Raw genomic sequence first — 25,335 nt, 5'->3', positions numbered from 1 at the left:
TGGTGTTAGTTTGCCTCAGGAATTCCAACCCAACTATCAACTCGAAGTCATCTATGATCACCACGCGCGGGTTGAATTTTCCTTCATAAGGGCCAAACTTCATTGGTACTTCTTTGGCTATTCCACCCACTGGCTGAAGAGGTGAGTTGATAACTTTGACACGTCCTCTTCCCTTTCCTACAACTAGACCAAGGAGCTCCATCTAAGTCGAGGCTAAGTAGTTGTGGGTAGCACCCGTGTCTATAATCGCCCGAATGGACTTACCATTTACCTTCATCTCGAAAGACATTAAGATCCTCTCTTGTTTAAGAGGAGTCCTATCATTCGCCTTCTTTTTCCTTTTCTTAGTGATTGGGCAAGGGTCATTCTTCTTATGGATACCAGAAGTGGTTCCCGCTAAGGCCTCAGAAATAGATCCAACAATTGCATTGAAGGCACTTAGTGGTTCGGTCTGGTCTGCATCATCTGCGTCATCATCTGTCTTATAATCAAAAGCTTGATGGGAATTCATCTGTGCATGTGGGCATTCATTATTCCAATGTGGTCTGCCGCACTGACGACATCCTGAAGGGGGTTTCCTCCCCCAATCATTGTTGTTAGATGCAGTGCTAGTACTGCCTAAGGAGGGAGCCTTAGATTTGGTTGCACTCCGATCTCCTCCACTATTGCTAGGGCCACCAGTTCTAGGATGGCCCCCTTTGTATCCCCCTTAGGCAGGTTGTTGAAACCTATCCTTCCGAGCTTCCACTTGATAGTCCCCAAGGCACTCCGTTGCTTGGATCGCCTTGGGTAAAGTGTCTACCTTTTGTCTTTGTAGCTCCATACAGTCATAAGGTTTCAACCCTTCCAGGAATGTGAAGAGCTTGTCTGTGTCCCCCATGTCATGTATGTTTAGCATGAGCGCGGAGAATTCTCGCACGTAACCCCGCACTGATTTGGTTTGGCGGAGCTCCCGTAGCTTTCTCCTTGCATTATACTCAACATTTTCGGGGAAGAACTGTAGGCGTATGGCTGCCTTTAGTTTTGCCCATGTCTTGAGAGCATCTTCACTAGCCTTGTTGGCATCGTACTTCACCCGCCACCAGAGTTTAGCATCATCCTAAAGATGTATGGCAACAATTTCTACCTTATTAGCTTCTTCTAGGCCCCCTATGACATCGAAGTATTGATCTATGTCAAAGATGAAGTTTCCACTTCTTTGGCATTTCGATCTCCACTGTATGGCTTTGGCTCAGGAATTTTCAATTTTTGTGCCACGGGGGCGAGGTTCACAGCACCCCCGATTTGGTTTCTACCTCCTCGAAGCAGGCCATGTAAAGTAGCATTGACAACATTGAGTTTGCCTGTCAAGTTGTCTATAGTTTGTTGCATGGCAGTTACCATGTCTGCCTCTTGTGCCCTGTAGGCTAAATCTTCGGCATGCTCTTGTTGGAGGCCCTCAAATTTACCAAAAATTTTGGTTGCCTTTGTTACTACCATTTGTCGGTCTTCTTCAGAGTCACGACTGATGTCTTCTATGTCAACTTCGGCTTGGAGCACTCTGCGGTCCAAGTCGTCCAACGTTTGCACTAGGTTGGTTCTTAGTTCAAGCACCGCATCCACGATGGGTCGTAATACGTCAACCGTCTCTTCAAGGGCCGCAATGCGGTTCCCATGATTTACCATAGTCAAAAATGATGGTCTTTGGCAATGTGTTCCCTCGTCTGATGCCGAGCCTAGGCTCTGATACCAACTGTTATGCGGCACTTTCCTGAGATTCCTTGGAAGGGCCACGTAAGGCTAAGAAACTGATGTCATTCAATTATTATCTGCTAACTGAGGTCCCCTCCGTAAACTAGATGTATTGTTAGTGTCATACGGGAAAAGCAATGTCAAGAGCAATTGAGAGAACATAAATGAGAATTGAGAATGAAAGAAAGCTTGATTGCATTAATGAAAGCTATTACATAAAAAAATATGGTGTCGAGGGGGAGAGACACCAGCACAGAGAATTGTTTTCTTGCTAGAAAGTTTGATTACTTGATCCCCTTAATAATGCTTAAAAAAATAAACCAAAGTTACAAGACTTGACCTAACTAAGCTGTAGGAACATAATAGAAGTACTTGAAATAAAAACACTCTATATTTACAATAAAATGGACTTAGTTTTCTACAAGGTAGAAAAAGGTCTGTTGTCAGCAACCTTGTCTTTGGCATCATGGTCTGCGCGCGCGGCGCTGTTGGCATCTGTATGCAGCTGGGCGCTGGCGAGGGCTATCAGTGGAGTGACAGAGGCACATGCACGCTTGTCACTTGGCACAGCCAAGTCTGCGGGGTTGTCTATGACGCTGGGCGTTTGGAGGCTTGCTAGTATGTCATGGGACACGTTTAAGGAGTCATGGGACATGGCTGGAAAGCCGCTGATGACACTAAATCATATGATATGGCATTCTAACTCTTAACAATTTTCGGTAACGAATAATCTCACGTCCATTCATTAAGTAGTCATAGAATGGCTATTTTCTCACCTTGTTAGTTTTTGGAGTCCGAAACCTTTTTAATCATTTTTTGGACAAAAAATACTTTTTTATTACTTTAAAAAAAAGTTACATAAATGAGTAAAACGCAGTATTATACTGCGAATTACTTTAACGGAAATTTTGTCGTTAAAGTAATTCGCAGTATAGTACTGCGTTTTACTTAAAAAATTATTTTTTTTTGTAATTCGCAGTACTATACTGCTGGGCCTATATTTTATTATATTGTTCGCAGTATTATACTGCATTTACTGCGAACAGCTTCAATAAAATATAGCCCCTTCTTCTTCCTTGGACCACTGAACCGATGAAAACCAAACACCTTCGATTCTGCTGGTACCCCCCTCCCCCCGCGTCAAACTTCAAAAAAAAATATTTGGGCCCCACCCGTCACCTAAAGAGCAAGGAGTGTAGGTCCCACATACAAGACAAGCTTTGGATTCCTTCTTTCGGGTGCAAAAATTCGATTTCAATCAAATTCATAAAACTTAAATCGAGGTATTTCAATTTTGTTTATGTCGAAACTCGTATAGTACATGCATATTTGTATTGTTTAATGTGTTTCTATGTTAATTTGTGTTATGTTTGTGTTTAAATTTGTATCTTATTTATACCCGGATTGATTTATTAGCTTTGGTACAAAAAATTATTAAAATTTGATAAATTATTTGTATTGTTAAAAAATTAATATTATTTATTTTGTTTGTTGTTCATATTTGTATTTTATGTTATTTGTTTTTATATGTAATGGTGACCTTTTAGCGTATTAAAATAAATAGCCTTTTAGCGTAGTAAAATATAGAGCCTTTTAGTGTAATAAAATATAGAGCCTGTTAGTGTTGTAAAATATAGAGCCTTTTAGCGTAGTAAAATGTAGAGTCTTTTAGCGTAGTAAAATGTAGAAGTCTATGTAGTTTAAGTATGTAGTAACTGCAAACTCTATCCAATTACACTTTACAAAATTAATTATTTAATTTATAACAATAAACTTACAAAAGTAACAAATTCCTATATGTTGTAAAATTAACTCAAATATCGAGCCTGGAACCCATACATAATTATTCAGTCCAATTTTAAACATAATTAATTATTTAATTTATTAAGCTAGCACACACAATTCTAAAAATGTTAAAATTGACACGCATAATAATTAAGGATAACTCGGTGCTACCGGGCCTAAAAAATCGAGCCTGGAACCCATACACAATTATTCAGTCCAATTGTAAACATAATTAATTATTTAATTTATTAAGCTAGCACACACAATTCTAAAAATATTAAAATTGACATGAATAATAATTAAGGATAACTCGGTGCTACCGGGCCTCAAAAAATGAGCCTGGAACCCATACATAATTATTCAGTCCAATTGTAAACATAATTAATTATTTAATTTATTAAGCTAACAGACACAATTCTAAAAATGTTGAAATTGACACGCATAATAATTAAGGATAACTCGGTGCTACCGGGCCTCAAAAAATGAGCCTGGAACCCATACATAATTATTCAGTCCAATTGTAAACATAATTAATTATTTAATTTATTAAGCTAACAGACACAATTCTAAAAATGTTGAAATTGACACGCATAATAATTAAGGATAACTCGGTGCTACCATTCCGGACCTGTCGAGGATCAGCTACTAGTTTTGCAGGGCGACCATAGGTCCTCCTTTGTATGAGAGGGATAGCTATCGATGCAGCCTCTCCGCCCTAGGAGACCTGACGATTTGTGGGAGTTCATCGGGGAGCATCCTTTCCATGCCCGTGTAGTCGCGCGCCTACAGGCTACGGGCTTGTATACGATTTTTGAGCTTGGACGGATGCAGCTTGATTGGTCTCTCATCACGGCCTTGGTAGAGCGGTGGCGACCGGAGACGCACACTTTTCACTTGCCCACTGGAGAGGCCACCATCACGCTGGAGGATGTTCAGGTTTTGTACGGGCTGCGCGTAGATGGACAGGCCATAGCACTGCCCCAGTACATTAGATCCATGACGCGTGCACAGTTTTTGGATATGATGGGGCATCTTACTGGTTATAGACCTCAGGGTGACGCTGGGGGCAGTCGCGTTGCTTTGTCAGCCATCAGAGATCATATGGCATTTTCGCACCCAGACATTACCGGCGAGACTAAGGATCTCCACATTGAGAGGTACATGCGGTTGGCGTTGCTCCTGCTTTTTGGGTGTGTCTTGTTCCCGAACACTTCGGGGAGTAAAGTGAGTATGCGCTTTCTCCATCATCTTCAGCAGCTGGATGGTTTACCCCAGTACAGTTGGGGTGCTGTTGTTCTCGCATACCTATATAGGAGCATGTGTCAGGCGAGCATGGGCCCAACGGTGGACATATGTGGTTTTCTGCCCCTCCTATTGGTGACAACATTTTCGAATACTCTGTTCATTTCTCCGAATTCTATATGGTCGAAATGACTCATAAATTTTACATCAACCTTTTATCTTAGGTTTGGGCCTGACAGCGGATCATGCCGTTGCAGCCACATCTACCACCACTTGCGCCTGGTGAGGCTTATCCGTTTCTCCCTCTAGCTTCTAGGTGGATTCTCCGGCGTGGGAACTACCGAGGGACTGATGCTCATCATAATCTCCCCTTATCAGGGATGTGCTAGATTTACTGGTGGACGGACAGGTAGATATGTACCTACACTTACTTGTTTAAATTGAGTTGTGTTGCGCATACTCACTTTTATGTTATTATTTGACAGTTCATCTGGACGCCATACAGCGACGAGTTGGTAGCTCAGCTGCCCTTTTATTGCTCAGTCGATCGAATGCTTTGGAGCACCTCTGTCCCGATGATCCTCTTCGATATGATTGAGTATCATGCCACAGAGCGTGTGCTTCGCCAGTTTCACCGTCCCCAGCTTATACCGAGGGATCCTGGATGGGTGGCTATACACTATCAGCGGGATGACCGTGCCAGGATGGACGATATATATATGGGATGGCTAGAGCAACAGGTCCATATTTGGGAGGAGCAGCGAGCTGACCGTATTCCGCCAACACCTATATTTACCCAGCAGGCCACTATTCATATGTATGCGTCATGGTACCGCTGTCACACTCGACTGATTATCGGGAATCCCATTCATGTACTTGGCGAGCGCTACAGACCATACGCCGGGAGACACGAGGCACTGGTATGTTTTTTGGCTTATTAATATCGTATAATTGTGATATTACGTTATTTAATTAATATTTTAAATATTTCACAGGCTATTGGGCATCATCACCTCTACCAGTTAGGACAGGAGATGCAGCAGCATACCGACATCCCTGCAGTCGTTGACTATGGCCGGCGGGTGGCACAATTGGCTCGTCGGACCCTGTTTCAGGTGAGAAATGCCGCGAGGTTGTACCACGAGGCTCAGTATGCGGCGCCAGAGGACTACCATCGGGGTAGGGGTGTCCTACGAGGTAGGGGTAGGGCACGAGGGAGGGGTGCCCCACGGGGTCGCGGGGGACGGCGAGGAGGTGGTCCCCAGTAAGGGGGCGTTGAGGCACCTGTCGACCCACATGTTGAGGGACATGATGAGGACTTTGGAGTTGTGGAGCTTGGAGATGATCAGCCGGGTTATATACCTCGGGAAGATGAGCCTTCCAGCAGCATGCCTTCGTACAGCCTTCAGCTATCTCTGCCAGCATCGCAGGTCACCCCGTCAGGAGAATTGTCGATCACAGGTACATTCGACGGGGATGTAGACTAGTACTTTGCATGCCCATCTGCCGTAGCTGAGGATCAGCCCACCCCGGACGTGGATGTCGGGTGCAGGTTGAGTTATGCCTCATCCCCGGCGGTTGATGCGGATCTATCACAGGCGTAGGTATGTTTGTATTACTTTAAAATTTTAACTTGTTTTCTTTTCCTTAATGAGCTGCCATTAATTAATTTTTAACTTTCTTATGAAGGCATCGTCCCAACCCATCTTTGAGGCCACTACATGCTTTGATGAGGACACCACTGATGCGTATATTCAGGAGGTCGACGAGACCACGGTGGGAAAATATATTTTGACTTAACACGTACAATACAAATATACTTTGTCACATGCTAAGTTTAGTATTTGTTTTGTAGGTTGTTGACGGCCCGACGACCTATTCTTCCGATCCTGCCAGTTGTGGTGTCGATGCTGCTGCACATCCTCACATAAAGAGGCGGTTTGATGATGATGATCCAGATAGTGTACCCGGGCGACAGGGGATGCGACTCAGGCCAGCAGTAGCACTGAAGCACACATGCTGCGAGACTCACTGATTTACTTAGGTTTTTAGTTTGTGTAAATAGTGCATTATGTATATAATGATAACAATTATCTTTTAACAACATTTATATTTTAATTGTATTTGAACAGCAGTTTTACTTAAATAGTACACAAGAAACACAAACATTGCAAAACATAGTACTATACTAGAACTAAAACCATCACTGCACAAAGGATAACAGTACACAGAAAAACAAACAATATAACTAAAACCATCATTGCACAAAGGATAACTAAAACTAGCTTTTTTATGGTTTTCATCTTTTTCAGAACGACAAGACAACTCCATAAAACGTAGTACTATACTACGCTTTATGTGTTAAATTTTTCTGCAATAAACCAGCTTTTTCACATGGTTTTCATCTTTTTCAGCCTATAAATAACAGCATCATTATAGTTATTTTGTGTGCTCAAAAATTAGTAAAAGCAAATATTTCATTAAAAGTAAGGTTTTTTTTACTAAAAGCAAATATTTCATCAAATGGCTCAACCTCTTCGTGCACCAAAGTGCAACTGTGGAAAAGAATGCTCGATGCAAAATTGTTGGGACGATGGTGAAGTTGGACGCCGCTACTGGTGCTGTACGAACCAGTTATACAAGGTTCCCGGCGAACCTATTTGTGATTTTCAGGAATGGGTTGATGAACCATGTTATCAGGAATGCTTCAGAGAACAACTGCAGTTTCTTCATAATATGTATTTATGCCAACGGGAAACACAAAGAGAAAGCGATAGAATTATTGTCGAAATGAGGGCGAAACTGAAGGAGGTGGGAGAAGAAAAATGGAAAGCACAATGGAATTGTGAAGCACAAAAGAAACGAAAAGAAAAATATAAACGGGAACTTGCGGAGGTGAAGGCGAAACTGAAAGAGGTAGAAGAAGAAAAAGAACGAATGAAAGAACGATTTAAGTGGTTGGAGCGGAGAATAAATGACAACCGGGACTAAATATTTTCTTGTATGTGTTTAGTGTATATTTCATATTTCATGTATTTTTATTATCTTGGCCCTTTATGTTTGTGTTTGTGCTGTAGTAATGCTTTATTTTAATTGAAGTGCAAGTTAAGTTTAAGTGCTTGTGTTGTTATATGAAACTATCAAACCACGCTTTATATATTACATTTCCTACAATTAAACAACGTTTTCTTCACTCATTTCAAATTGTGGAACATAATTTTATTTGATATATATTGCAACATACACAAGTAAAAACATGTATTACAAAAAACAATACCAAAATAAAAGACTAGGGGTATCCTTGATAGTTGGGTAAATTCGACGAACTTGCACCAGGAGTCGGATTACCACCGCCACGCACACCACCTGAAGGACATTTACGACGGTCGTGTCCTGTTTGCGAGTATATGCCACATTTACGTGCATAAACGGTGTCACCAACATCCATTTGGTTTCGTATACGCATTCTCTTTTGCACTTGCAGCTTGCGCAAATAGTCCTTGTTACATACCATCTTAAAAGGTTCTGGCGGCCAATAATGCTCAGCACCTAATGGCTGCAACTTCCCACTATACGTGTCTATGTATGCAGCAACACTGTATTGCCTATCAATATAGTTTGTTGCCCCATATCCAACTTGTTGAAATCACTTCAACGCATGTGCGCACGACATGTGGTAGATGGTCCATTTCCCACATGAACATAACCTTCTATTTTCATTCACCGTCTGTAGATTATTCCCACGGTGTCTACGGATAGCGGTCTTAACTTCCAAAATACCCCGTTCATGATCGTACTGAAGAAATGAATGCCACTGTGCCCGCCTCCTGGACCTTTCAAATCTTCTCATGGGTATTGGCATAAATTGAACACCCCTGTCCATCAATGCTGATGTAGCTACATGCCTTTCAACAAACCTCTCCGCACTCTGTTTGAATGTCATGCGGACCATGGCAGTGATAGGCAATCCACGGGAAGACTTCAACAAGCTGTTGAATGACTCCGACACGTTTGTAGTGAGGGCTCCCCATCGTCTGCCGCCATCAGCATGCAATGTCCACATGTGAAGCTCATGCCCCATCAACTAAGTATAGGCTCGTGGTTCTAACTGCCGGATCGCTTCCATGCGCCTCGTGAATTTGCACTGCTGGTGCTCAGTTGCAGCCAGCCACATTAAGTCATGCAATGCCTTGTCAGGATATTTCTTCTGGAAATTGGCCTTCAGGTGACGCACACAGTAACGGTGGTATGCATATGGTTCCTGCCATTCAGGCAAGTGACGTACAGAACTTAAAATACCACCATGCCGATCAGATATTAGACAAATACCTGAACGCTGTTTGACAACGTGCTGCTTCAAGTGGTTCAAAAAAATCGTCCATGTCTCTTCACTTTCGTTGGCACATATGGCAAAAGCTAGTGGAAATATTTGCCCGTTGGCATCTACTGCAACTGCAATCAAAAGCTTAATATCATACTTTCCATAGATATGAGTATCGTCTATGGAAATAACAGGACGACAATGCACAAAACCATCAATTGCTGGTTTAAATGACCAGAACACATAGTTGAAAATATATTCGGGTTTGTCGGGACTCCGCTCACGCTTCCATTCAACAATAGTCCCGGGGTTAAAGTGTTGCAGTGCGGCCATGTACCTGGGCAGATTTGAAAAAGACTTATCCCAGTCACCATAAATAAGTTCAAAGGCACGTTTGCGACCGAGATATGCCTTTCTTTTGGTTATAGTACAACCATACTCCTGGTGGACGGCTGTAATACACTCTTTAATCTTGAACCTAATGGACACTTCCAAATATGGAATCAAGACAAGAGAAATCAAGTCCACATCCAAGTTGAAGTGATTCTCATTGTATGTGTCCATTTCACATCTGTGCTCGCTAATAAATTTACCCACTTTCCACAAACCTGATTTCTTCTTGGTGGCACGCAACATCCAGTGACAACCCATAAAGTCTCTATGGCATACAGCCTTGTATTTCTCCATAGTTGACTCACTTACCGTCATCTCACGACACTCTCTTATACTGTAGATTTTTACAGCCCTAATTAGGCGAGCTTTATCGGGGAAATACATGCCCTTTGTCAGAACAGCTGGTCTAGACTCATCCCACATCGCTGACCGAAATTCATCATCATCCCTTGTGAGGGCATCCACGTTCGGCATGATTGGCAAATTATCAAGGTAAGGAATATTCCGCTCATGAAATGGCACGTGGGACTCGTACACTCTTGGTCTTAGCAAACTCCTGCGGAGTCACTGAATACGGAAATCTACCGGTTATTTTAAGGTTAACCGAACGCCTCCTCTCATTCATTTTTTACGTAACAACGATACCAATTTATCGTACTCCATAGTAAGCGGCAATTTAACATGACATTGTGGAGGTGAGCTATACCTCACAGAGTTATTCTCCAATACAACCTCACCCTCCCAATATAGTGAAACCCTTATTTTTGCCACTTCAGACATTGTAAAAAAATAATTGATAAGAAGAAGAGAGAAGTATGAATGTAAGTTTGAAATAAAGTATTGAATGAATTTTTATAAAATTGAAACGCCTTTAAATAAGGCAAGTTCGACGTTGGGGTGTAGAATTTTTCTATGTAAAATGCAGTACAATGTTACGCTTTATGTATTGAATTATTGTTATGTCAGTTCATTATTGGTGGGGGCAAAAACCAGAGTACAATGCAATTACTTAATGTAAAACGCATTATTATACTGCGTTTTACAAATCTATCTTAGTAAAACGCAGTATAATACTGCGAATTACAAAAAAAATAATTTTTTAAGTAAAACGCAATACTATACTGCGAATTAATTTAACGGCAAAATTTCCGTTAAAGTAATTCGCAGTATAATACTGCGTTTTACTCATTTATGTAACTTTTTTTTAAAGTAGTACAAAAGTATTTTTTGTCCAAAAAATGATTAAAAAGGTTTTAGACTCTTAGTTTTTGAATCAAAAGATTTAAAAGAAAAAAGTCAAGTTTGAAGCTCCATCATTCATATGGGTAGGCCATAGTGTTGCAGAGAAAAGGGGTAAGGTGGAAGCATCGTGGTACAAATACAGGTAGTGACCGTAAGGACGAAAGTTTATAATTTATGTCTAGATTAGACATTTCGACAGATTTTATTTAACTCAGCATTTAATATGGGAGAGGGAAAATACCAATATTGACTACCGGAATCAAAATATTATTTTTGGGATTTAAAGTACAAAAATAGGTGAAAAAATATCTAAGTATATTTTATATATAACGCGATTATTCACCACTGGATCCTCTATTATCATCAATTGGCTGGAGGTATAGCGCATATACAAAAAGCGCTATAGCTATATAAAAAACGGGCTTGTCTCCTTCCCCGACCAGATAGAAGCAGAAAAACAAAAAAGGGTCCCCCTCCCCCATTTTATCCAAAAACTCTATTGGAGTCCACCCATCCCCTAAAAATTGTCTTCTCTACATTTTAGCAAGCTAACACCGAATCCAAGGTGTTGTCGCGTAGTGGATCTCGTCTATTGCTCGTTTCGGCTCCCAAATCATCAATTGTTCACATTTTAAAAAACTTTAAATCGAGATATTCCGACTTACTTTTGGTAAAACGCATGTATATAGAATGCTTATTAGTTGTTTTTTACTGTGGTCTATATTTTTTGTGATCGTTTTGTGACTTTTTATTTTTTTAGTTTTTATACGGATTAGTTTATTTATGTGCTAAAAAATTAGTAAAAAAGATATATTGTGATTTAATGAATAATTATTGTTATATGTGATTTTATTGTTGTACATATATTAATATGTGACTTTATTGTTGATTAGTTCCCTTTATTATTATGTTGTTCCCTTAATTGTTATGTAGTGACCTTTTAGTTTAATAAAACTAATAATACATTTTAGCTTATGGTAGTTGACTTTATTTATGGCCATTTAAAGTAATGTTACTTTAGTGTTCTTTAAGATTCTGTTGTGTAGAATAAAAACTACGTGCTCTCCTTAACAAACTCGGATAGAGTACTCAATTATTGATTTAATGTATCAGTAGATAATATCAAATATTAGATAGGAATCATAAAATAATCAATTGCTAGAAAATTTGGGCAAAATATGATAGTTAACAAACAAATTGTTAGGAATGAAGTAAATTCAATATTATATACTATTAAGTTTGTAGTATTTTTTATATGATTAATTATTGAATATATCTTGATTACTTATGAAATTTTAATAATATAATTCTGTTATAATTCAAAAATAACTTAAAAAGACGACAGTTCAAACAAAACCACGCGAAATTTTGGGACTCATACACTCTCGGTCTAACCGGGAGGGGGGATGGAATCTACATATATGGAGCATGCTCATTGGTGGAATCATGCTCCCTCGTCAAATCAGGTTCATCATTCTCATCCTCATCATCATCACCCTCATCATGGAAGGGTGTGTCATCTCCAGACTCATCAGCATTGTTGACATAATCACTATCATCCTCCTGACTCTGCACATCTGCCAAATGTCTTCGGGAAATTGAGCAAGGACAGAACCTTCAAGTTGTTCGTTTTCACTGCACAGCCAATAAAATAATGAGTTTCTCAAATTCATCCATACATTAAATATAAACTTTATTACTTAACTTAGAAACCATAATCTGTTGATATCCCATGATGCACATTATCTTGTTACTGATAACTCCCGGATAGACTATCATAATTCAACACACCAAAATTAGGTATATTCGAACTGTCCGTTGATTCATAACTTGTAAAATTCATATATGGCTGGTACCCCCTTTGGAATATATGAGTTTTAATATAAAGATATTACATAAAAAAAATATTGTAATGCAAATAAAAATTAAAATTTACCACTAGGCATGTGGATTATGTAAACTTGGGAAGAATTTTGTCCTTGCTCCTCATTCGCCCATGGAGATAAGTTTAGATCTAGCCAAATTCTTTCAAACGGAACCAGTTCGGATAAAACTGCTCCAAAAAAAATTACCCGATGATTAAGGGTTATCCCTATTTTACGGAACCTCAATATTGCGAACGTCTTCAGCCTTGACGTACATTTCCAACATTTTTATCACAAGAAGTTCCTAATGTTCTTCCGGAGTCCTTAAAAAATCTGACAGAGTTTCATCGTCTTCGATGTTAAACTTGGCATAACAAGCAACCTCTTGCGGAGTAACAGAATACGAATATCTTTCGGTTACTTTAATATTAATCATACATTTCCTCACACTCTTTTTTTCGCATAACAACGATACCAATTTATTGTACTCTATTGTAATTGGTAACTTAACATGACACTATAGCATACTCAGTTATTCTCCACCACAACCTCCCCCCTCCCCCCCCCCAAATATAATGAAATCCTATTTTTTTCACTCTTCGGACATTATGACAAAATGTAAAATAAGTTAACGAACAAATATTTCAGAAGACTTGAAGGATCCTGAATGGATTTTTACCAAATTCTGAAACTCCTTAAATAAGCAAAAAACCAGTCTGAAGGTACAATAATTGAGGGTATAGCGCATGCGTAATAGGCACTATATATGTAGCACGTATTATGCATGCGTTATACCCTTAATTATTGGTGGGTCAGTAAAGTTCAAATGAATTATTGTGGGGCAGTAAAGTTTATATATAGCGGATGAACCCATGCGCTATACCTTAACGGACAAACATGTCGTTAAGGTATAGCGCGGTGAATAATCGCGTTATATATAAAATGGTACTCAGTTATCTTTTTCACCTATTTTTTTACTTTGAATTCAAAAAAACAACATTTTGATTCTGGGCCCGCATGAATAGTAGTTATAAAATATTTATTTGATCAAGAAATCTTCATATCAATTTTTATATTTAATCACCGACTTATCGAGAGAAGCAAAAGGATAGCCTTCCCTGTTGAAAAGAAATTGTTGTGGAGTAGTATATGTTAAGTTATTCATAGAGGTAGCCAAAAAAAAATTAAAGAAGAGGCAGTCGGCCATTTACTATCTTTGGGTCCCCTTGCCCACCTAACCATACTGTACCCTTCTTCTGTTTCCTCTCATTTCAAAAAAATTCCAACATCTGAGCAATCGGCTTTGCCCCTTTTGTCTCCCTTTTTCCTTCAATTTCGGTTGTTTCCTCTAACTTATTTGATTGGGCACGAAGTTTAAGAAAAAATGAAGATTTTTAAAATTTGTGATCCTAAACAAGTCAAAAAGGACCCAAAATATTTGTGTGGTTATAAAAGTTCTCATTAAGTGTAGAATTGTAAGTTTAAGTTAAATTGTTACCAAATTTAGAAAGAAGTCATTCTTTTTTGAACGGACCAAAAAGAAAATAGGTTCATATAAATTGCATCAGAGGGAATACAATTTATTCTTGTTGCTTAATTTGGGAATAATGAATCAAAAGATTTTGTCGATATGAGATAGCCTAATATAACCAAGATGCCACAATTATAGCTATTATTTTTCGATTTAAATCTGATGACCTCTGATTAATTAATGCTTTCACTTCGAGGTTTATTTACTATATATATAATATATATTAGTCTAAAATCTTTCCCTTATAATATGATACTCTAGGCAGAGGCGGATTTATAGAGACATTAAGGGGCACATGAACTCATGGTCTTTCCGTCAAATTAGATATTTTAAAAACATGTTTGATAGAGTTGGTCTAGTATTATATATCTGTTGACACCAATGCTCTATATAAGTTTAGTGGTGCACTTGATTGAATACTAAATTATTTATCTAAAAGAGCAGGGATCAAATCTTATTTAATACTTTTCTTTCTCATTTCTCTAGTGGTACGTTATTAAAATTCTAGGTCCGCTGTGACTCTAACGGCATGTAGGTTACTTTTGTTCGGTAGTTGTCCCGCATGAAGTTTGTCAAATTTGTCTATCCATTCTTTTTGCCAAACAGCCGTGTCAACTGAGCTCATATTGAATCCGGAACCAAAATGTGGTTTTGTTTTTACTCAAAATACGCAAATAAGTGTTAAAAAAAAGTTACCAAACTATATATAACGCCACAAATAGTGGCGCTATACAGTAACGTTAACTGCACCATTACTGTATAGCGCCACTATTTGTGGTGCTATACTGACACACCTTACATAGCGCCATTAATAGTGGCGCTATACCCCTTATTACCTGACCCCACCAATAATTTCTGGGTTCAATAATTTAAAAGCGTATAAAGCCACTTTTTGTGGCGCTATATACAAAAAAAAAACACGGCTAGCCATTTCCTATATAAACATCGTAGAATCGCCACAACTTCACTCAAAAAATTTTTAACTCTTGTTGGTTTCTATTGTTGTTAAATTCTCCAGCATTTTTTCATTATGTCTGAAGAACGTAGAATAAGAGTATCATTATATTGGGGGGGTGAGGTTGTGATGGAGAATAACTCTGTGGGCTACAGTTTACCTGCTAAGTGTAATGTTAAATTGCCACTTTCAATGGAGTACGAAACATTGATATCGTTGTTATGCAAAAAAATGAGTGTGAGAAAACGTTCAGTGATACTCAAAGTAACCGGAAGATATCCGTATTCCGTTACGCCGCAAGGGGTTGCTTTTTACTCAGAGTTTAACATCGATGATGATGACACTTTGAGTGATTTCTTGAGGACTTCGGACAAATGTCGGGAATTTCTTGTAATCACAATGTTGGAGATGTACGTGAAGGTCGAAGACGTTCCAAAAAATGAGGTTGTGCGTAGTAGAGATTACCCCCAATCATCGGGTGGTTATTCTGGATCAATTTTTGCCGGACATGTTCCGGATGAAAGATTTTTTCTTGATTTAAATTTATCACCATCGGCGAATGAGCAGCGAGAAAATAATTTATACCTTGCTTTCCATAATTCACAAGAAGAGTGGTAAACTTCAATTTTCATTTGTGTTAATTATGTATATTTTTGTGTATTTAATTAATTTTAACGCTCATTTATTTAATAGGGGTACCGGCCGGATATGAATTTTACAAGTGGCCCATCCGGTAGTCATCACCTAACTGAAAACGTCCATCATGGAATGTCATCACATTATGACTTGTAAGTGAAAAGCTACAGCCATATATAAAGCATTTATTAATTTAGTAGCTTATATTTTTGTTGAAATGTGCAGTGAAAACGAGCAAGTTGAACTACCCGCACTTACTCAATTGCCCGAAAACGACATATTACATCAGAATCTGGCAGATACACAGATTGAGGAAGAGAACAGCGATTACGATAACAATGCCGATAAATCGGGAGACGAGACACCATTTGCGCGTGAGGATGGTGATGAAGAGGACGAGGAGGAAGGACCCGATTTGAAGAGAGCCCCCCATAGACGAAAAGTGTACGAGTCTGAATTGTCGTTTCATTCAAGGGAGATTCCTTATATTGATAACTTGCCAGCTGTTCCGGATGTGGAAGCTCTCACAAGGGATTTTGATGAAATCCGGACAGCAATGTGGGATGAGTCTAGACCAACGATGCTTGCAAAGGGGATGCTTTTTCCTGATAAAGCACGCGTAAGCAGGGCTTGTAAAATGCACAATGTTAAAGAGTGTCGTGAGATGCAGGTATCGGAGTCAAGTCTGACGGTATACAAGGCTATTTACCGCAGGTGGTTTTGGCCATGTAATTGGATGTTGCGTGCGTCGAAGAAGAAGACAGGTATGTGGAAAGTGGGTAAATACATTCCCACCCACACATGCGAAATGAACACTTTCAACGGGAATCACTTCAACTTGGATATTGACTTGATATCTCTTATACTTATTCCGCACATCGAAGCGTCCATAAGGTATAAAATCAAAGAGTGCATTACAGCAGTCCACCAGGAATATGGCCACACAATTACTAAAAGAAAGGCATATCTTGGGCGCAAAAGAGCGTTTTAAATAGTCTATGGTAACTGGGATAAGTCATTTGTAGATCTACCTAGGTACATGGCTGCACTGCAGCACTTTAACCCCGGAACAGTTATTGAATGGAAGCTTGAGCGGAGTCCGGGTAAACCAGAATATATATTCAATTACGTGTTCTGGGCATTTAAGCCAGCAATTGATGGTTTTCTGTATTGCCGGCCCGTAATATCCATAGACGGAACTCATGTCTATGGAAAGTACGATATCAAGCTATTGATAGCCATGGCAGTGGATGCTAATGGACAGATATTTCCTCTAGCCTTTGCTATTTGTGCAAATGAAAGCACAGAGACGTGGACAATGTTTTTGAACCACTTGAAAGAGCACGTTGTCAAACATCGTTCAGGTATTTGTCTAATATCTGATCGGCACGGGGGTATATTAAGTTCTGTGGAGAACCTTCCTGCCTGGCAAGAACCTTATGCATACCACTGTTACTGTGTGAGGCACTTTAAGGCCAATTTCAAGAAGGCACATCCCAAAAAAGATCTACATGATTTGATGTGGATGGCAGCAATAGACCACCAACAACATAAATTCCGGAGGCATATGGATTCTATCAGGCAAGAAGACGAGGCAGCATATCGTTGGTTAATGCGACATGATCCTGAAAAGTGGACGTTGCATGCAGATAGTGGCAGACGCTGGGGAATTCTTACTATAAAATGTGTCAGAATCCTTCAACGGGTTATTAAAGTCGGCAAGAGGATTGCCCGTCACAGCCATGGTGCGTATGTCGTTCAAGCATATGGCGGAGAGGTTTGTGCAACGGTCTGCAGCTGCAATAGAATTGATGGAAAGGGGTGTTGAATTTATGCCAGTGCCTATGAAGAGATTATAGAAATACAGACGACGAGCACATTGGCATTCCTTTTTGCAATATGATAACGAACGAGGTATTTTTGAAGTTCGCACCGCTATCCATAATAATCGGGGTAATAATGTATATACTGTAAATGAATCCACAAGGTTATGCTCATATGGGAAATGGTCAATCTACCACATGCCTTGTTCACATGCCATCAAGTGTTTTCAACGTGTTGGTTATGCGGAGACCAACTATATTGATCAACAATATAGTGTTTCCAAATACCTAAACACATATAGTGGTCAGTTGCAACCAGTGGGTTCTGAGCATTACTGGCCCCCAGAACCATTTAAAATGGTGTGTAACAAGTCCTATTTGCGTAAAAGACAGGTGCAGAAGAGAACGCGTATACGGAACCAAATGGATGTTAGTGATATCGTATATGCACGCAAATGTGGTATATGCTCGCAAACAGGCCACGACCGTAGAAAATGTCCTTTGGGTGGCAACAATAATCAAGCTCAGGGCGGGTGTTCTTCTATTGTACCTAACTACCCATGAGTTCATGTTGTAATAATTAGTTGTTATGTATACGATTTAAGTATTTATGAAATAATATTTTCTTGTTTGTTAATTATGATTTGTACTTTCCCTTTTTACCTATTTAAATAATAATTTAATATAATTATCGGTATATTTATCATGTGTGTTGTCTTGTCGCTATCACGATATTTAATACACAAAATATAGCGCCATTATATATGGCGCTATGTGTATCTTGTCTTGTCGAGCTGAAAAAGCTGACCGGCTGACATAAAGTTGTCTTGTCAACATCATGATATGGCGCCATTAGATATGGCGCTATATGTGTGTTGTTTCGCCTATAAATAATGGGGTCATTGTAGTTATTTTGTGTGCTAAAAATTTCCCCCAAGAAATATTTCATTAAAAGTAAGTAAGGTTTTATTATAAGCAAATATTTCACAAATGGCTCAACCTGGTCGTCCACCAATTTGCTTATGTGGAAAACCATGCATGATGGATTGTGGGTGGGAAGGTGCTAACGCTGGACGCCGCTATTGGTGTTGTATGAACACGTTGTACAAGCAACCCGACGAACCTACTTGTGAATTTGATGAATGGGCTGAGGAACCATGTTATCAGGAAAGCTACAGGGATAGATTACAGGAATTTCATAATATGTGGTTATACCAGCATAGAATACAAAAGGAGGGAGATAGAATTATTACAGAAATGAGGGAGAAACTGAAGGAGGTGGAAGATAAAAAATGGAGAGCAGAATGGAATTGTGAAGCACACAAGGAACGCAACGAAAAATATAAACGGGAACTTGCGGAGGTGAAGGCGAGAGTGAAAGAGTTAGAAGAAGAAAAAGAACAAATGGAAGAACGATTTAAGTGGTTGGAGCGAAGAATAAATGACAACTGAGGATGGAGCATTGGCGTGTATGTGTTTAGTGTCATTTTCATATGTCATGTATTTTTATTATGTTGGCCTGTTATGTTTGTGTTTGTGTTGTAGTAATGTTTTCCTTGTTTGTTGTACTAAATTTTATTTTAATTTAAGTGGAAGTTAAGTTTAAGTTGTTGTGTTACTATACCAAAAACTATAAAACGAAATGAGAACTAAAAAAAAGTAACTGGAAGACTGAATCAATGTGTCCCGCATCTGGCGTGTCTCAAAGTAGCCGTTGGCCTGAGGCGCATCCCTTGCCGTCCGGGTACGCTATCAGGATCATCATCATCAAGTCGTCTCCTTATGGACGGATGCGGCACAGGATGACATGTATCGGTGGTGCTGTCAGGTCCAGTAGAAGGCTACATAATAATATCAAACTTAGTATAGAAAACTACATAACAATTCACAAAAATTTATATTGTCTTACCATAATCGTGTCTGGATCCTGAATGTAGTCATCTGTCGCAGCATCGCATGAAGCCTAAAAAAGTAAATTAATAAAGTTAAAGAAAATAAATAAGTTATAGTAAAAACAGTAATAAAATTTAATACTAATAAACTCATACCTGCGCATGTGATGAGCTGCCATAACTCAGTCGGTGCCCACTATCAAAATCTCGGATCGGTCGAGACTCATCAGTGGTAGACGGGCCAGGGAAATATCTACCCAACTCCACTCCTTGAAAATCCGAGCCCGTGATCAAGAATTGACCCGATGGTGTCACCTGCGACGTCCCTGGAGTGTCATAAATGCCAAGGCTGTAAGACGGCATGTCGGTCTCATGCATGCCACCTCCCATATCAGCAGCAACATCATCAGCAGGAGCCTCAAAGCCCCCTTGCTGGGGACCTCCTCTCCGCCCACGATCACGTCGTCAAGCACCAGCAGGTCGTCGTGGAGCAGCAGCAGCTCGTCGGCCACCACCCCGTGGCATACCACGACCTCGCTGGTACGTGGCTGGGTCAACATAATCTGGCTGGTGTGCCAAACGCTGATCCGATCGGCCTCGCTGCAGTGTCTGGGCAGCCACATCCATTAAGCGGCGACTATAGTCCTGCATGATCACAGGATCGTGGATATAACTCTGCATCTGCTGCCCCATACAATATACGGTATGCAATCCAATCGCCTGCACAAAAGTTTTTAATATAAACTATGTATTTGACTAGAAATTACTATTAATGTAATTGATAATAACAGAAAACATACCAGAGCCTCATGTCTCCCGGCGTATGAGACGTACCGACCATCTACCTGATGAACTGGGTTCCTGATAAAAAGTCGGGAAACAGTGCGGTACCATGCCATATAAACTTTGATAGGAAAGTGTTGCGGAGCTGGGGTCAAGTCCCCTCGGCTGTCCCAAATACCCAATTGCGCTGTCAGCCAATCAATAAATGTGTCGTCCATTCTCATCCGATCATCCCTCTCATAATGTAAAGGATCCCATGCAGGCCGAGTCGGTATAGACTGCGGAAATCCAAACTGACGAAATACTCGCTCTGAGGCATGATGCTCAACAATATCGAGGCACGTGAGAGGGACGGAAGCCCTCCAAATATGGCGGTCGTGCGTGCAATACACTGGCAGGGTACCTATCAGCTCTTCGTTGTACGACGTCCAGATGAACTATCAAATAATAACACAAACCGTTAGTATGCGCAACACCTAGTTAAACAATAATTGGTAAGTTTAGTTAGATATTCACCTGTGCATCCTCTAGAAAATCCAACACATCCCTACAGAAGGGGAGATTATGATGGCCATGATACTCTCGTGCAAGTCTACGACGCAATACCCACCTACAAGCTAGAGGGAGATCAGGAATATGTACATTAGCCGGTAGTTGTGGTAGAGGTGGCCGAAGCTGCAAAAATTGCTCCCACACCCAAACCTAAAACACAAAGTTGACGTAAAGATTAACAATAACTAGATAGAATTGTAACTAAACGACAAATTATTTGAATAAGTTGTCACCTGTAGAAGTGGCAGAAAGCCAGAAACGTCTCTCTGTGTGCCCATGGATGCCCGGAACATCTGCCTGTACAAAAAAGATAGGACAGCACCACCCTAGCTGTAGCTGACTGTATCATCGAAGTCCGCAATATGATGCAGTAAACGGAGGCTCACTAGGTTCCCCGAAGTGTTCGGGAACAAGACCCCCCCAAATAGAAGGAGCAACAACAGCCTCTATATTGCTCCACATCCACCTCCGCTGAGTCGTCGGTGATAGTATCGTGGATCTGCACCAAGTGGTCTCTAATGGGGACCAACTGCATACGACTGCTCCCAATTGCTACATCTGGGTCCTCGAACCTGAAGCCCGTGAGCCTGTGCAGCATATCCATATATGAAGCCCGATTAAAATATCTCATATTCCCAGGCAGTAAAACTGGCAAGCCATCGGTGGACAGGCCATATAAAATCTCGACGTCCTGGAGTGTGATGGTGGCTTCGCCGATGGGCAGATGAAAAGTGTGCGTCTCCGGTAGCCACCGCTCAATCAACGCCATGATCAAAGCATAGTCGAGCTGTATCCGGCCAATGCTAATGATCCTATATAATCCCATCTCCTCCATATGATGGACCACACGGGGATGTAGAACGCGGGGAGGAGTCAAAAACTCACACAATAAATCCACTCTTCTGCCCCGAAAAGTTTGCGTAAGCAACTCTCCCCCCCATATATGCTCGGATTTATGCTGGGGCTGTAGGGGTAGTAGCTCCGACGTCTGAGGGTCGGGATGTATAGGTGCATTCATGTCGTCAACTGCAAATTCATAATTTTTAATAACTATCATTAAAATTTATGTGTTTTTTTATAATTTAAATTCATATTTTTTAACAACTTAATTGTAAAAATTATATATATACTTATGGGTTTCGTGCTAGATTTTCTGAGGCCCAGTGGTACCAAACTATCATTAATAATTTTATGTTTTTTTAATAATTTTTATTCATATTTTTAATAACTTAATTGTAAAAATTATATATATATATATATATATATATATATATATATATATATATATATATATATAATTTTTATAATTATGGGTTTCGTGCTAGATTTTCTGAAGCTCAGTGGTACCAAACTATCATTAATAATTTTATGTTTTTTTAATAATTTTTATTCATATTTATTTAATAACTTAATTGTAAAAATAATATATATATATATATATATATATATATATATATATATATATATATTATAATTATGGGTTTCGTGCTAGATTTTCTGAGGCCCAGTAGTACCAAACTATCATTAATAATTTTATGTTTTTTTTTTATAATTTTTATTCATATTTTTTAATAAATTAATTGTAAGAATTATATATATATATATATATATATATATATATATATATATATATATATATATATATATATATAATTATGGGTTTCGTGCTAGAATATAAGATAATTAAACAATTACTACACAATACTACGCTACAAGGCTCTACATTTTACTACGCTAAAAGGGTCTACGTTTTACTACGCTAAAAAGGTCTACATTTTACTACGCTAAAAAATAATCTAAACTAAACGGCATAAAAACACATAAATATACATGAGGATATTAACAAACACATTTTTTAGACTAATTTACATATTTTTATACAACACTAAAATTAAATCCGGATAAAATTTAACATGCTAGTTTCGGAAAAAATAAACACAAACCGAAATAGAACACATACAAATCAAGTAATATGCATTGTTATAAAAGTTTCAACTTAAAATAAATCGAAATACCTCGATTTAGAATTTTCGTAATGTAAATAAATCGAAATTTTGACTCCGGAAGAGTGAATCCACAATAACACGAAGCTCTACTCGACAGTGGGACCACCAATATTCAACTTTTATGTGACGGGGGGACCCAAAATTTATTTATTTTTTAAAATTTAGGCAGAATCGGTGGGGGGGGGGACCAGAAGGGAGTAAGGAATGAGAAATGAAGGAGATGGAACGAAGAAGAAGAAGACGGAGGATTTGTATTAAGGGGTATAGCGCCACTATTGATGGCGCTATGTGTGATGGTAATAAGGGGTATAGCGCCACTATTAATGGCGCTATATAAGGTGTGTCAGTATAGCGCCACAAATAGTGGCACTATACAGTAACGGTGCAGTTAACGTTACTGTATAGCGCCACTATTTGTGGCGTTATATATAGTTTGGTAACTTTTTTTTAACACTTATTTGCATATTTTGAGTAAAAAAACCACATTTTGGTTCCGGATTCAGCTCATATTCACCTCTACTACTGCAAAAAAAAAAGCCATTAGTTGCTCATTTAAGTAAGAGGTTTCGAGGATAACAGTAATCCAATCAAATACCATTCTGATTGTTCTATTAATGTTCTTTTTTATGAGTCGGTCAAAAACTTGAATTATAAAGGTAGAATAGCCTTAATGACACTTATACTTGTGTCACTTTGTCATCGCGGTCCCCAAACTTAGCATTTTGCCAATGGAACACTTGCACTCGCTCAAACCGTGTATAATAAATGCTTATGACAGGAGGCTGTCAGTGCGTGTAATACAATCCCCTACACATATCACGTCATTACTAGTGCCACGTAGGAAAATAAACTATTGACTTTATCTTCATTTTTTTCCCTACTCCACCATCTCTTCTCCTTACCGCCAACAACTTCAATACTGCCATTGTCGAAAAATTCCTCCAGCCACTGGATAATACCATTAACATCTGGTGATTACTAAAAGAGAAATAAATATAAAAGTATTCTTACACAAAGAATTTCACCCCACCGAGTTCTTTCCCCTTCCCAATTTTTTCCTCTTTTTCACCCCCCCCTCCAATCAACCTATCTCTTCTTCCGCCTCTCCAATTTTCTTTTCTATCTATCCCTTTCTCCTCTCCCTTGTCTCTTCCGTTAGCCTCAAAATCAAGAATATATGCAGTAATAGACGGATTTTTTCTGTCAAAAATAAAGTTTCAGATTTGGGGTTTTAAAACATGATGGATTTTCTGGTGGCTTGATTTAGGAGATGAGATTTTGATTTTTTACTGATTTGAAGGTTCTTGTTTACTGATTTAAAGGTCTACTATACAGAGGATTGGGTTTTTGACATTATTTTCGGAAAGGAAGAAAGAGAGTAAAATAGAGGAGGGGTCGCTATGGATTTTTTGATTGTTTTTCAGGGATCGTTCTCGCCTATAATCTTTGTTTTCTTTTTCTTTTTTAGGGTCAAGATCTGAAGGTATCATACAGAGAATTTTAGAAATGGAAGATATGTTTTGGGGGAAGGTGTAGGTTGGGGGTGTCTGACGGTGGGGAGGGGAGAATGGGAAGGGGAAGAAAGAGAAAAAGAAATAGAAATGGAGATGAATTTTGGGGAAGAACGGGAAAAGGGTTAGTTTACTTTCTTTAAATTTTACTATTTTTTTTATTTTATTATTTTTTTCTTCTTAGTTCAATCATTTCTTAGGCCAATTTTTTATGTTTACGCTCGGTATACGCGTGAATTACACGCTTGTTGTCCAACTCAGCCATAATGTTGCCACATATGATCGGTCAACGGTCAGAGGGATTTAAAATATAAGTTTTGATAAAGTAAAAAAGTTTGGATAAAAACAAATTAAGTAGAAAGACCGGGATGATAAAGTGGCACAAGTATAAGTGTCATTTAGGTTATTCTGCCAATTATAAATGAAAAGGATCAGAGTGGTATCCCCATATAATAATCTCACGCAAACATCATCTCCTTTCTATCTCAACATTGGGTTATGATCTGTTCCAGTACATTTTGCTCCAGTATTGTTCAATGATGGCTTGGGATCATGCCAACTCAGCTTAATAAAATCCAACGGATATAATTCATTATTCTAAAAGGCAAAATTATTTTTTTCTCTTTCCTAGACGTTACTCTTCAACAACACAAGTCATTTGAGAAAAGCTTGTTACCAGGTTGGGTAGTCAAAAACCAAGGTGCTGATAAAAAAGTAAAAATTACACGGGGAGTCCTATTTGGTCACCTCCATTTAATCTATACCCATATTTTTAAAATTATTTAATATATATCCTAATTTTGACAACTTCGGTCATGTCTGTTGCCTCCTCTTCTTCTCATGCGGCCTATGTGCTCCTTTCTTCCTCCTCTTCTTTTTCTCTTCTTCTTCTTTTCTCTCTCAAACACATGAGACTCTGTGTAAGAATTATTGATTGCATTCCGTGACTCAATTATTGAATGCCATAACAGGAAGATGGACTCCATCTACAGTTGATTTTGCACCACGTCGTGTCCCCCAGCTTTGGTGTAATCACCAACATCATCAATTTGGACTTGAATGTAATA

The 25,335-nt window shown here is 39.0% G+C and overlaps 1 protein-coding gene across 1 annotated transcript; it reads right to left on the bottom strand.

Moving 5' to 3' along the window:
- Nucleotides 1–12,127: 12,127 nt before the first annotated feature.
- On the bottom strand, nucleotides 12,128–19,855 carry LOC138889828 (uncharacterized). Its single transcript, XM_070173163.1, has 4 exons — nucleotides 19,573–19,855; nucleotides 19,434–19,487; nucleotides 19,262–19,365; nucleotides 12,128–12,329 (listed from the first exon to the last, which is right to left on the bottom strand). The coding sequence occupies exons 1-4, from the start codon at nucleotides 19,804–19,806 to the stop codon at nucleotides 12,128–12,130; spliced, it is 594 nt and encodes a 197-aa protein (XP_070029264.1). The 5' UTR covers nucleotides 19,807–19,855.
- Between the last annotated feature and the right edge of the window lie 5,480 nt (nucleotides 19,856–25,335).

Source organism: Nicotiana sylvestris, chromosome 4, assembly GCF_000393655.2.
Source record: "Nicotiana sylvestris chromosome 4, ASM39365v2, whole genome shotgun sequence".
In the NCBI taxonomy this organism is placed as follows: Eukaryota; Viridiplantae; Streptophyta; class Magnoliopsida; order Solanales; family Solanaceae; genus Nicotiana; species Nicotiana sylvestris.
The sequence above is the reverse complement of the archived record's forward strand: the minus strand, read 5'-3'. Positions and strand labels throughout refer to the sequence as shown.